Source organism: Carlito syrichta, unplaced genomic scaffold (assembly GCF_000164805.1).
Source record: "Carlito syrichta isolate Samal-C Ts95f unplaced genomic scaffold, Tarsius_syrichta-2.0.1 Scaffold316252, whole genome shotgun sequence".
NCBI classification, from domain to species: Eukaryota; Metazoa; Chordata; class Mammalia; order Primates; family Tarsiidae; genus Carlito; species Carlito syrichta.
Window position 1 is genome coordinate 842,832 of NW_007260348.1, and position 15,185 is coordinate 858,016.

The 15,185-nt window shown below is 42.6% G+C and overlaps 1 protein-coding gene across 1 annotated transcript in view; it reads left to right on the top strand.

Annotated features, from left to right (window-relative positions):
- Positions 1–15,185, top strand: part of CSGALNACT1 (chondroitin sulfate N-acetylgalactosaminyltransferase 1) — a 93,644-nt gene that overhangs the window by 30,321 nt on the left and 48,138 nt on the right. Inside the window, exon 2 of the mRNA XM_008073994.1 lies at positions 14,540–14,756. Within this exon, the coding sequence (XP_008072185.1) occupies positions 14,540–14,756 (217 nt within the window). The remainder of the gene's footprint in view (positions 1–14,539; positions 14,757–15,185) is intronic.

Sequence of the window (15,185 nt, forward strand, 5' to 3'; positions counted from 1 at the left end):
GGGGGGGGGGGAGCACATAGACCCCTCCTCTTGATGAGAACATTGTCAAAGAATTTGGGGGTCATGAATCATTTGAGAAGAACTATTTAGAAAGTGCTACCCAAACATGCTACATTTTATCTATTCCTATAGGTTTTCTAAGTTTTTTAAAATTCCTTATATTAAACCGTCATTGGAAAATGGTGCATCAAATAGGCCCCATTCTGCTGACATCTTATGGAATTTCTTTTATTCTCCAGTACAACATCAGTCATATGATATGTTAATAAAGTCACTGTAGGGATTTTTTTTTTTTTTTTTTTTTTGAGTTGGAGTCTCACTCTGTCGCCCAGACTGGAGTGCAGTGGCCGCTCCCGGCCACCGCAGCCTCAACCTGCTGGGCTCCGGCGATCCCTCCGCCTCAGCCTTACAAGTAGCCAGAATTACAGGCGTGCGCTACCACACCCGGCTGATTGTTTTGATTTATTGTAGAGATGAGGTCTCGCCAAGTTGCCCAGCCGGGTCTCGAACCCTTGGGCTCAGTCAATCCACTCACCTCAGCCTCCCAAATGCGTGGGATTACAGGCTGAGCCACTGAGCCCGGCTTCACTGTAGGGATTTTGTCAAGACAGTGGCTATCATAATACTAAGACTACAGTTGTCTTTCTTCTGGTTTATTGCTGTCTCATGGAAATGGCAAGTTGTGTCTCATTTAGGGACTGTCATTGTGTAGCTGGGGAAATGGAGGCTTTCAGAATAGAGCAAGTTAGTGGTTGACTAGAATTGAAATTCTGGTTTCTCTTTCTCCCATGCCAGATTGTCTCTGTAAGAACTTTCCCGGGCTTTGTTATCTGAGCTGTCATTATGTGACTTGCCAAAATACAGGAGTTGAGTATGGCTGAAACATAGCTTGGCATTCTGAGCATATTATTCTATTAAAAAAAGATGCTCCTTTGGGATTGACAAACCTCATAGCTGCCAATATTCAGTATCCTTGTGTGCTCTTCACCCCAAAGGAAAGAAACGCTTTTTTACTTTCTCATTGTTCGTCCTAGATCCCCTTGGTGATCAGTGGAGATGTATGTCTGTATCTGTGTGTGTCTGTGTTTCTAAGGAGCTGGGAGAAAAACGTGGCACAGGATTCATTCTTCTAATTGAAAGCTCATCTCTGGGGGGAGGTTTCTTCACAATTTTATGGTGATTAGAAGAGACATTTTTACAGCTTAAGGTTCAGATTGTTATAGGTTATGTTTTAGCGATAGGGATTGTCCAAAAATAAAACCCCCAAACCAAGATCCAAACAAAACCCCAAATCCATGGGGTGGCAAATACTTCCTGTCTGGATGGCCTGCCTGAAATCTCTCCAGCAGGAGTTAGAGGTTTCTTTGTGCACCCCCAGCACTGACTACAGTGCTATTACCACTTACTTCTGTTTCTGTGCTCCAAATTTGCACCCCTTCCAGGCTAGGGTCCATGTCTTATTCATCTTTCTATAATCTATTACCAAGAATGGAAAGGGCTTATGGAAGGATTGTCAAGACGATGAGTTGCTGGGTTTAATGGGTTAACAGGAGCATTCCTTCCATTCACCATCATCTTGCCTTTAGCTGCTGCCCTGTGACCCTACAGCATTTGCAAGAAAGGATGCATTGTTCGGATTGCATTTAAAATACTGCCTTTACTTCTCCACACAAGTCCACATTTTTTTTTAAAAAGCAAATAAATAATATTCTTTCAAAGTTTGGGTTATAGCTTCCTCTGTTGAGGAAGTAAGTATTCAAAGTTGGGGGAAAGAATTGGGACTACCAATGTGCTTTTCATGTTGGTTTTCGAAGTTGGTTTGGGCGTTAATTTCTCTCCCTTTTTATGACTTCCATGGAACCAACATAGATAACAGATTCAGCCTTTGTGATAGCAGCTGTTTAGTGGGCATTCAGTCATAGCTAATCTCTCATCAGAAACCCCTTTAACTCAGACCATTATTATTATTTATTACAATGGCTAGTTCTTCATTTCTACTCTCATATTTACTGAAGACTCATACTGTACCAGTTTGAGGTAAACCAATGGGTCCCAAAAACTAGTTCTCAGACCTCACTGTGATAGGTCTCATGCGAGGCCCAAAAATCTGTATTTTCTCAAGCTTATCAGTTTCTACTGTCGTAGATAGATGTGTCAACTAATGTCTATTATGGTAGGAAATTATAACCTATTTTCTAGACTTGGGATTCTTTTCTTAAACTTCAGCTTGCTGTGGTTTATTTGAAGTTTAGAAGTTCCACAAAAATACACATAGATTTCCCCCAAATATCCACTGGATTCAATCTTATAGCCTATTTGTAAAACTAAAATGAATTCCTACTACTGATTAAGTAGATGAGTCAGTTCAACAAAATTAATGCTTGTGAGAGACTCTACTTATGACTTTCCTTGAAGCGCAAAGCCGTTGATGCTGATGCTTTGAATATATACCATGTGATCCAATTTTTAAGACCAGGAAATAGGAACCCAAAGTTATTAAATATCTTATTTAAGGTGGTGCAAAGTCAGCGGTGAAGTCAGAGTTAGCCTGGGAGTCTCTGGCATAGGTGTTGGTCAAATCAGAAGTTTGTCTGGAAGAGCCAGGAGACTCAGTGTGTCTGGAAGAGGGGAGGAACCCATTATAATTACCTTAGTGATTGCAGATGGTGGTCAAGGTGTGATATGGTGCAAGGTTTTGCTAACCACAATGGATGGTTAAGGGAGGGGGTCACTGCAAGTGACAAAGGACTTTGAAGTTAATAATTTAAAATTTGTAGTTGACATTAGACAATAAAAAAGGGGTTTTTCAAGCTACTTCTTAAAAAAAATCTTATCTCAATTCTGCTAAAAATTACCTTGACCCAAATATTACATATGCTAATTTGCAGAGTATGAGGCTTTTTACCAGAATATCAAAAATCTTCACATCTCTGGGTTCACAGAGGCAACTTTTAAAAAATTAGTAATTGGATTCTGCTTTCAAGCATATTTAATGCCAGTACAGTAAGTGGAGGTGCTTGCTCTGGAGTTCTGACTTATCTGACTGAGAACAATATTCCATTAAATGATTAACCAAGCAATGGAATGACATGATAATCATAACAGTAATGACAGTTATTATTGTTATTGCTAACATCACTTAGTACTTCCTGTGCATCAGGCATGAATGTTTTACATGTATTAATTTATTTAATCTTCACAATAACCTTCTGAAGAGGTATTATTATTAATCCTGTATGTTAAAAATAAAGAAATTGAGCCAATGAATCAATCAATAATATATTACTTTACTCTTCAAAGATGAGTTTTTGTTGTTGTTCTTTTTTAAATTTTTTATTTTAATTATGTGGGGTACAATTCAGGGTTAGGTATACAAATGTATATTATATGGGTACCCTTGTTGACGAGGTATGCCCCACCCCGGCAGTTTCCCACTACTGCCAATCCTGCCCTTGCCTTCCCTTGGCAGTTTCTCACTACTGCCATCCCTTTCTTATAGTATTACGATAGCTGTTCAAGGTCTGCTTATGATTGAGAACATGCGATACTCAGTTCTTTGTTTCTGTGATAGATCACTCAGTATTATAGACTCTAAATCCATCCAAGTTGCTGCGAAGTTCATAGTTTTGTCCTTCTTTATGGCTGCATAATATTCCATCATGTATATGTACCACATTTTTAAATTCAGTCCTCTTTTGATGGGCAGCACGGTTGGCTCCATGTTTTTGCTGTTGTGCATAATGCTGCAATAAACATGTGGGTGCAGGTACTTTTTTCATAGAGTGATTTGAGTTCCTCCGGGTATATTCCCAGTAAGGGAATTGTGGGGTTGTATGGGAAGTCGATTTTTAGATCTTTTAGGAATTGCCACACTGTTTTCCACAGAGGTTGGGCCAATTTACACTCACACAAAGGTGAGTTTTAAGACTGACTTTTCTTTGGAATGTTGATAGGTTTTTCAAAAATCATCTTTCTTGATGTTTTTCTATTCTCAAAAGTCAGTCTCAAAAAGAAAGGAAGAATGGAACAGAAAGAAGGGTTATAAATATCTTTTTGATGGTCAAGTTGATTTATACATTCAGAGAGCTTTACCATGACATTGCTATTAGATTTCTAGTCATTTGCCTGTCAGTCTGTGAGCACATCAGGGGTATTGTAAATTTCAGTTAGACTGTACGTCCTCTGTTTTGGTGGTAAGTTGCTTACATCATTGCACATAGACAAGGTCAGTGACTGACCTACAGACAATAGCTTGCTCACACAATTGATCCTTGACCTTTTAATGCTTGCTCATTGCTTCTACCTATATCTTGTTTTCTGCTTTTCCACATCCTGGATATACTGTTCCTCTGTGTTTGGAGAGGAAGTCCTGCAGCTGTTCGGAAACTCACCCTGATAATGGCTGCTCTGACTTCCCCTCCTCAGATGTTTGTTTTGGAATCTCTGCAGAACTCCATTCTATCTCTGCCTCTACCATCCCCATCTGGCCTCCTAAACTCCACGTAGTTCAAGCAGGCGTCGAGCATGTGGAATTTCTAACTGTTGGTGTCTTAAAGTAAGGCTATGCCACTGGGCATACACGGGCACAAGGATGGCAACAGCAGACACTGAACACTGCTAAAGTGGAGAGGAAAGGGCACTAAGGGGTGTAAAACCACCCGTCAGGTGCCATGCTCACCACCAAGGGGGAGAGGACTCATCGGAAGCCCAAACTTCACCATCACACAATATACCTATAAACTAATCTTCACATGTACCCCTGATTCTAAAATAATTTTTTTTTAGGTGGAGTCTCACTCCGTCGCCCAGGCTGAAGTGCAGTAGCATTCTCACGGCCACCCCAGTGTCGATCTGCTGGGCTCAGGCAATCCTTCCACCTCAGCCTTCCAAGTAGCCAGAACTACAGGTGTGTGCTACCACACCTAGCTAATTTTAGAGACAAGGTCTCACCCAGTTGCCCAGGCTGGTCTTGAACCCCTGGGCTCAGGCAGTCCTCTTGCCTCGGCCTTCCAAAGTGCTGGGATTATAGGCTTGAGCCACCGCGCCTGGCCATAAAATATTTTTTTTAATTAAAAAAAAATTAAAAACTTGTCATTCCCATCTCGTTATAAAGTACTGCAAAGACTCTAATATATTTTAAGGGTCATGTTTTTAAAAAGTTGTTCACAGTGGTATTAATGAATGCAATTCTGGTTTCAACTCTTTTCTTGTACTAGCCTGACTATTAGTGATGCAATAGCTCATTTCATATGAGAATGAAAGTAAGGCTATGGGAAGAGAGTCTTGCATAAGAAGAACTGAAGGTGAACAAGAGACCTGTGTATTTGTATTTTGAGCAGCCTGCTGTCTGGGTCTGGCCAACTCGAGACAGCACTGAGGGAGAAAAGTGCAGAGACCCAGTTTCCAGGGTAGCCACGTCCTGGGCCTGTTTGTCACCCGGAACAGGCTAAGCTTAAACATCCTCAGAGTCTGTTTTTCCCCGTCCCTTCTGTTACTTTTTCTGACCTCAGCCTCATTGCTAATTCTCATTGCATCTATGCTCTGACCCTTCCTGTCTTTTGTCTCTGCCTCTCCTGAGGCTTTCCCTCCCCAGTCTGGGCCCCATCATGCACCCCTCCACCACTTGATTCCCTGTGCCCGCCTTCCTTGCCCTCACCTGTCCTGCAGAGCCCAGTCCCAGCTCAGTGAGTCACTGTCTTCCTCCTCCTTTACCTGTGTTCCTTATGCTGCTGGAGAGAAGCCACTGAACGTGCATGCTGATGTCTGTGCAGCAAATTCACGCTCTCCAGCCCTGCCGTATTCTGCATTGTTTTGTAATTCCTTTTCACGCCCTCCTCATCTTCCATTCTCCACTGTCCCATCCCAGCCTCCAACACTCCTCACAAGCCCATTATTCCACCCGACCCCCTCAGTCTGTTTCACTGAGAAATTAACGACGTGTGTGCCATGAGCTCCTGTGGCTTCTTGCCCCAAACTTGCACTGTCTATACACACCCCAGCCCTCCTTCTTCCTCTTTTTTTTTTTTTTTTTTTTTTTGAGTTGGAGTCTCACTCTGTTGCCCAGACTGGAGTGCAGTGGCCACTCCCGGTCACCGCAGCCTCGACCTGCTGGGCTCTGGCGATCCTTCCACCTCAGCCTTCCGAGTAGCCAGAACTACAGGCGCGCGCTATCACGCCCAGCTGATTTTTTGATTTATTGCAGAGATGAGGTCTTGCTGCCCAGGCGGGTCTCGAACCCGTGGGCTCAGGCAGTCCACTCACCTCAGCCTCCCAAAGGCGTGGGACTACAGGCTGAGCCACCGAGCCCAGCTCTTCCTCTTTTTTTTAAAGCAGGATTTATTAAGCGGACAGAAAAGCTCCCACAGTAGGAGGGGACCCAGAGGGGTTGCCTCCCCAACCCTTCTTCTTCTTCTTCTTCTTCCCTGTTCTGGGGACTACATGATCCTTCCTGTCCAATACCAAGCCTTTCCCATCCACCTCTTACCTTCTCGTTCCATCTGTGTGTCCTCATTATCCATTTCTGTTTGTTCCTGCCTCTCAACATATGAAGAAATTGTTTCTCGTTCTAGTTTTTTTTTAAAGAATACACTATGCCAGCTCCATAAGTTTCTCTAGCTTCTACTTTATTGCATGGATCCCCTTTCTAGCCAGGCACCTTCCCTTTCTTCTTTCTTCCCTCCTTCCCTTCCTTCTGCAAAGCAAATACTCACTAGGCTGCAACCTAAAGACACAATGTTCTGGCTTTCCTAGAGCTCACCTTCCGGTAGAGGGAACAATCATAAATAGATAGGTAAGGAAACACATTTAGAGCATGTGTGATGAAAAAACTAGAATGGAGTCATGTGAGAGAGGTGACAGAGGGACTGTGGGGGCAGAGGGCTTCAGAGAGTAAAACTAGAGAGGGCCTCCTTTGGAGGTGGCATTTGGGTTGGGACCTAAATGATGGGAACGATCTGGCCATGCTAGAACCCGGGGGAAAGCATCCCAGGCAGAGAGGCAAGAAAGAGCAAAGGTCCTGAGACAGGAACAAACCTGACAGTTTCAAGGAAGGAAAAATACTCAACTCACGGCCGCCCCTTCATCTCTTATCATCTTTCAGATCTACCGCAGTCGAGCTTGCACCCTGTCACGTCTCTGAAACGGTTGCTAAGATCTCCTTCTTGCCCTAATCAGTGGGCCAACTTCATCCTCATCTTACTTAACCTTGGAGCAGTGGTTGGCGCAGTTGAGCAAGCCCTCAAGCATCTGCTGGGTTTCCTGATGCTGCTCTCTGCTGCCCCTCTGCGCATTGCCGTCATTGTGACTTCTTAGATCCATGCATCCTGCACCTGAAGATTGGCATGCCCTGGGCCTGCATTCTGGGCTACCTCTTCTACAGATTCCTCCTGGCTGAAGTGACCCACACCCACAACTTGAGCTTATATGGCAGACCCCTAAATCTATATGTCTACAAAAGACCTACCTGCCAAACCGCAAACCAACTCATACACCTCCTTCAATCGGCATGTCCAAAGCTTAGTTCATGACCCCTTTCTCACCTGTAACTGGAGCCAGCTGCCTTTTCTCCCTCTCCTGCACCTGCCATCTCGTTTTCTAACCAAGTTCTCTCAAGCTTCTTTCCATTTCTCATCACCTGCATTGCCACCGTCTTAGTTCAGGCCCTTGTCAGTTCTCATTGAGCCATGGTGGTTCTTTCCTCATTGCTCTCTGACCTCATTCTCTTGTCCATTCATTCTTGCCCAACCATGCCTCTCACTGCTGGAAGAGGATAGTCCTAAAAAGATCTCCTCTCTCTCCTGCGAGAAGATCGATCTGGCTCCCCTGTGCTGCATGACAGGTTGCACCTGTGGGGGTAACACTGTGGGCCTGAGTACTGTGGCTCTGTCCTTCCAGCATATCTCCACCTCCCGCCCACACCTGCCCATGGCACTCCAGCCTTGCCAATCTGCCTCAAGAGGGCCAAACCTGACAAGCCGGGTTTTGTCTGTTTGTTTTGCTTTTTCAGTATCTTTGCTTATGTGGTTTTCTTTCCTTGCAATTCCCTCCCTGATGTTATATATAGTCTTGACCAATACCCGCTCAGTCTTCAGTTGTGGTGTAGCAGCTCCTATCAGACTGTCCAGACCCTCCACCAGGTGGAGACACCCTCATTTTTGTTTCCTTACACCTTGGTCAGACTCTGTTAAGTACTTACCATATCGATGCCTGTTTCGTTCACCTGTTTTTCTCTCTAGACTGTGAATTCCAAAAGCCTAGTAAGTTTATGATGTTCATCTTTATATCTCTAGTACAGAATACAATTCATGGTAAATAGTAGCCATAAGAAAAATCAGTAAGGATAAAACTGTCATCTGATTGTGTGAGACTGGCAGGTCACCTGGTGAGGAGCCCAGCCCATTCTGGAACTGGAATTTTAACCAGCCTTCATTTCCTACTCATTGTCAAATGCCCAGTGGCCTTTATGAGATGATATGTATGTTGTAGTTCTCCGGGGGATTGGGGTGGAGGGGAAGAAAGACTCTGGAAAAAAAGTCGAATGCTAGTACCAGTGATATAGTGAGAAGGAGTTCCAAGTAGGGTTCTTAGACATTTCTGATAGATTAGGAACCAGATATTGGATCTGTCTGCCTGGATCTGTGACATGAACAAATACACAACAAATGCAATATATAGGAAATAGGAAAAAGTGATTCATGGATTGTTTCAGCAAGTACATCAGTCAGTGCAGCTATTTATTTTCAAGTGACAGAAACTCAGTGAAAGTTGAAACAGTAATAAACCGAACGAGGACAAGTCTGGAGCCATGGTGAACAGATGAACTGCGTGATATAGGAGAGAGTCAGAATCCATAACCCCGCAGACGAAGAAAAGCCCTTTTTAAAGTGGAATTTTTTTATTGCTTTTTATAGGGAGAATGATTGCCTTTAAAGTATCTGAGCACTTGGGGATTCGTGGCAGTCTTGTAGGACATCTCTTTCACAAATGTCACGAGTCTACTACTTTACCTACAAAAATAGAGCTGGCAGGCGATGGCACTGTAATGATGTCTCATTTATCTCATGTGGTCTGGGAATGAGATATGCCATCGAAGCAGAATTTTCTAGATGACTGAAACAACAGAATAGTTTTAAAAATTACTATTTTAGAGTAGAAAGCTTACCATTTCAGAGTAAAATCTTTCTTGGGTATTTTTTTTTTAACCTGTTTTTCTTTTTGAATAAACAGAATACGTGTTTATAGTGTAACAGAGTAAGCAGGTCTAAGCTCTTATGACGATGTCTTCAAAGGCAATTTACATTGCTGGAGTGTTTTTTGCTTTATATTAAATTGTCTTGCATATTTACAATAAATAAAAAGAAAATGATGTCCTGCGTCTTGGAGTTTACCTGCCACTGGATACCACTATTTCTGTCTGTTATAGATTTTCTTTTCCCAAATACTCTTTTCTTGTTGAAAATATCTTTTATTAAAACCAAAGAAAATATCTTTTATTCTATTAGAATTCTCCCTTTCAAAAGTTATTCCTTTTGATGTGTTATAGATTAGGACTTCAGATAACTGTTACTTAGCAACTGCCAAAATCGCCCAGTAAAGTAAAAGGAAAGCTCTAGGAAAGATGGAAGGGTGAGCTGTGGGTAAATGAGCTGTGTACAAGTGCGTTTTACTACAGATTTTCTATTGTTTCTTCTGATTTCTCAGAAACTGTTTTCATATTCTGGATTTTTTCTATGCTCTGAGTTGTCAATGTGGCATATGTCTAGGTAGTAAACCTTGAACAAGGTTTGTTCTAGTCAGTTGCTTATGTTAGGTAAATGCAAGCAAAACACAACTTCTCGGGCCTCATTTTGTTCAACAGTCAAATGAGAAGGCTGGACAAGATGATCCCCAAAGTTCTTTCAAATTTTTTATCTTATTTTGTTTTTTGATTTTTTTTTTTTTGAGTCAGACTCTCACTCTTGTCACCCAGCCTGGAGTGCAGTGGCACGATCACAGCTTACCACAGCCTTGACCTCCTGGGCTCAGATGATCCTTCCACCTCAGTCTCAGTAGCTGGGACTACAGACATACCCCACCACGCTTGACTAATTTTTTTATTTTTGTAGAGACAAGATGTCACTATGTTGCCCAGGCTGGTCTTGAACTCCTGAGTTCAAGCAATCCCTCACCTCAGCCTCCTAAAGTGACGGGATTGCAGGTGTGAGCCACCATGCCCAGCTCCCCAAGGTTCTTTCAAGTTGTCATGTGCCAAAAAAGCAGTTTAGGAAGGAAGAGTTTAAAAGCTATATGATGAAAGTGCCTGAGGATGAGCGATCCCTTTGGACTGAGAGTGTCCTGGGAGTCTTCCCAGAGCAGAAGTCAGATTTAGAATGGGTGGAAGGCAGAAAGATAAGACTGGTGCACAGACTGTGAGTCTGTGAGGAACTGAAAGAACTTTTCAGAGGAGAGCAGTTATTGTGGTAAACACACATTACATAAAGTGTACCATCTTTTTTACTTTTTTGTTTTAGAGTCAAGGTCTTACTCTGTTGTCTGGGCTGGAGTGCAGTGGCATGATCCTGACCGCTGAGACTACAGGTGTGTGCCACCACACCCAACTAATTCTTTTTTTTTTTTTTTTGGTAGAGATGAGATTTTGCTATGTTGCTCAGGTTGGTCTCAAACTCCTGGGCTCAAGCAATCTGTCCATCTCAGCCTCTCAACATGCTGAGATTACAGGCATAAGCCACTGTGCCACTTAACTATATTTAAGTGTAAAGTTCAGCTGCATTAAGTCATTTATTGTTGTGCAACAATCACCACCATCCATCTCCAGAACATTTATGAAAATGAAAATCCCATCAAGAATGAAGATAACTTTTTGTAGGTGGGAGGCTTAAGGACAAGTTCCATAGAGGCTCAACATCACAACATTGAGTGAGGGAGAGAAACATGAAAGTCAGGAGTGGTACTTTCCTTGTTCTTTGGCGTCATGATTTCCAAGATCCTACATTAAAGACAGGACAGAGAGAGGCAGGCACCTGGTTAGCTCCTGGCAGGAGACTACAGATCTGTCTGGGATATGTAGAGATGTCCCCACCTAGTTGGGGGGCCTAGAACCTGGCCCCTTGAGCAGGATAACAGGCATTGGAAGACTTGCACAGGGAGTGGTAACACCAAACTCAAAACAAGCTTAGCCACTGTGGAGGGCAGGAAGGAAAAAGTAGTGCCAGGCAGGATGTCTGAACGGATATCTAAGCTGGCTCCAAAGTTCTGATTTCGATCTTTAATTTGTCTGGTACATAAGATGATATTATCCTATAATATAGTACAAGGAAGGTGTCTGCGGGGCTGTTTTGTTGTGCATTTGCCATTTGGACATGTCAGCTTATTGGCTTAAAAGCCATTCCTGCCTCAAAATGCATCTGCCCCCCTTCCTTTCTCTCAGTTCCTTTGTGTTCTCTCTACTGAAGAGTTTGAGGAAGCAAAAGGGTTCTTTCAGGTGCTGTCCTTTGTCTTGAAAGAAGACAAACTGAGTGTGCTCTCTGGGTGCTGGGATGGAATGTGTCTTTGTGGGTGTGGCCAGTGGATGGGCGGGTGTGGCTTTTGGTAGAAGTAGGTTGCAAGAGAGTTTTAAATAACATTGAAAATAGGTGAAATTCAAGGATCTAAAATCAGATGTGTAAGACATAATTAGAATAATCAGGATATAGGGAAACATGCTAAAAGTGGGTGTAATGACTGTTTCAAGGTACAGTATGTGGAAGACAATGAGAAAACAGCTTAAATTATGATGTACTGGGTAAGCCTGGGCACTGTGACCTTCCCGGTGGGTGAAGTGTCATACCTGGAACCGCTGGCCATGGCTGGGGCCCCTGTCCTCTTGGGCTGATGATTCCGGTACTTCCAAGGTAGCTCGTGTCCTATAGTTATAGGAATCATTATGAATAAGAATGATCGCATTCTCTGGGCATTGCATAGATAGATGTCCATCTCTTGAGATGGGTTTGGATATATTGCTACCTGTATTTTCAACTCTGTGGATTTAGATTTTTTAAAGTCTATGGTTCTTATCCTGCCTCTGAGAAAGAAAATGACTCCGTTGAAGAAACCATCTCCCGGCCCAAGTACATTTTTATCTGCACATTAAACTGTCAGCTGCCTTTCCATGTTTATTACTGTGTGGAGACGTTATGCTGCTGACACTGAATAACAGACGTGAGACGAGACACAGCCACTTACACTAGCAGGCCTGCTTCCCCTGTGCAGATGTGCCTTCTGTGACCGTCTATGGCTCCTTTTTGACTAATCCCCACCCCATGTAGGCCCTGGGAGCTGGTAGCTCACCAGGTTACTCTAGACGATGTTAGAGGCGGGGAAAGAACCTGTTTCCTCATTGGTACTACTCACCTGAAAGAAGGAACACACTTTGAAGGGACTCACTTAATGTTTTCAAAGAAGTCCTGTGAGTTTCCTAAGAAATGAGCCTTCTTTCTTCCATGACTGGTCCCTGCAGGTACTCAGTTCTTTTCCAACCCAAGCTCAGTAAACCTCTCTCAGCTTTCCTGACTCTGAAGGCAGTTGGGCAGGACTCTCCATTACCCACGCAATTGGTGAAGACTTCCAAAGAGAACTGAGTCCTTGTTAACTCTGTGCCTGGGTCCTTAAATCACCCATGCCAACTGCTTGTGGGCTGTGCATTTTGTATCTTCAGACAGGCCCAGAGGACAGCAGGAGACATGAGATTACCTTGAACATTCACAAGACCAGACTCTTCTCTCTGGCACCTTGAGAAGATCAAAACTTTGAACAGGCTCAAAGAAGCTGTAAAACCAGTGCTGTAAGATGAAAAGCTCCTATAAGGCAAAGAACAGAGGCGAAAACTTGGCAATATTATGTGTAGTTCCCACAAAAAATAGGAAGAGGGAGTGTCAGGAAGAAAAGAGATGTGGTTTGTGAGAGGCCTTGAGAAGCTGTAACTGACTATAGGCAGATATTTTTCCCTGGAGATTTATTTTTGTAGCTACTCAAAGACTGGGTGGTATATCCTTAGCTAATGTAGTGATTAAGAGGAAGAAGAAGGAGCATGGATAGAAAACATGGTACAGTGGTCTATCCAGTCCTCAGGGAAGATGTTCTAAGACCCCTAGTGGATGCCTGAAACCACAGATGGTACCAAACCCTATATTACTATGTTTTTTTTTTCTGTACATACATACCTATGACAAAGTTTAATTTATAAATTAAGCATAGTAAGAGATTAATAACAATAACTAATAATAAAATAGAACTATTTTAATAATATGCTGTAATAAACATTGTGTGAATGCATTCTGTCTGTCTCTCTCTCTCTCTCTCTCTCTCTCTCAAAATATATTATTGTACTCTACCCCAGATCATTGAAATTGGGGATTAAGGGGGGGCCTACTATATAAATCAAAGAAAAACTTTTCTGGTGATTTGTTGAATTTTACTGTTGTTGTTTTCTGACTGTAGAGAAAACACCCATAATACCAGTGATGTTGGGAAGGAAATCTGAGGTGTCAGAGAGATTGCTTATTAGATAGGGAAATTCTGTCATCTAGGTTCTGGGGCTCATTCTGAGAGTTAAGCTGAGATGTTGACTTCATGTCTTTGACCTGACAAGCGATGCTCTGGAGTTTCAGTCACAATGACATGGGGTGAAACACAGTTTGAAGGGAACATAGATAGACTTCTGCTTCTGTACCATCTCGGAAGAAGGTGGGTAGTGATGATAGCTGACATTTATTGAGGGTTTACTGTGTGCTGGTGCTGTTCTGTCCTCTTTATATATATTCAAGCGCTAACTCTTCATAGTAATCTGTGGGGAAAATGAGACACAGAAAGGTTAAGTAGTTTTCCAATGTAACCATGTGGGGCCAGAGTTTGAACCCAGGCAGTCTGGCTTGGGAGTATGTGTTCTGAAACAATGAGCCACACGCTTAGCGGTAAGATGGAAGACGGGAAACTAAATATGATGTGTACCCACACCACCACTATATTGGATGCTTTATATATTGTCTGTTTTAATGCTTCCAGAAGCTTCCAAAGGGCTCCAGAACCCACAATCAGTGCTGAGCTACTCCTAGGTGCCCCAAATAAATCAGCACAGTCAGTTCATCTGAAGTGGCCGTAATTTCTAAGATAAATTTATTCCAATCATATTTCAGAAAACTTGGATCATAGCAGAAAAGAAAAAAAAACCACATAATCCCGCCCTACATCATAGCCTTGTTTTGGCATATTTCCTAACAGTCCTTTTAAAAATGCCTCTGTATACTATAAATACAGTTTGTATTCAACATTACAAGATTTTTTCCATGTTTTTATGAAGCCTTCATAACTGTGACTTTTAAATTGATGGCATTTTGATTTCTCTTGGAATTCTTAATTGGGAGCATTTTTAATTTTCTAGTAATTGTTAGATACAGAGATTTAAACTCACATTTTAAAAGGCATCTTGTGCTAGATCACGGTTATAAAACACTCAGCAGCCAAGGTTAATTTTTAAAACAATCTTTCCTTGTTTTTCTCTGAACAGGGATCTATCGAACAGAAAGGGACAAAGGCACCTTGTATGAACTCACCTTCAAAGGGGACCACAAGCACGAATTCAAACGACTCGTCTTGTTTCGACCATTTGGCCCCATCCTGAAAGTGAAAAAAGAAAAGCTCAACATGGCCAACACACTTATCAACGTGATTGTGCCGCTGGCGAGGAGGGTGGACAAGTTCCGGCAGTTCATGCAGAACTTCAGGTTTGTTTGTTTGCAAGTGTTTATCTTCCACCTGCGTCCGATGCGTGTGAGAACGCTGATATCATTTCCCTCATCTTCATTTTCCCTGCGGAGTACAAAGGCCCCTTTCTCTTGTTCAACCCTGTTTTCTTCATGTAAAGTTTATCACTTATATTTGTCTTTCCCTAAAGCAATGAGAACACTCCCAGATAAGCACATTTACCCTCAGAAGTAAAAGAAAGGAAGGGTTAGGTTTTCATCAGGATCTACAAAGATGACCTAATGCCTGTAGTATTCATTTCTTTTTTATTTTATTTTTTACTTTTTTTTTTTGAGTTGGAGTCTCACTCTGTCGCCCAGACTGGAGTGCAGTGGCCGCTCCCGGCCACCGCAGCCTCGACCTGCTGGGCTCCGGCGATCCTTCCGCCTCAGCCTCCAAGTAGCCGGAAT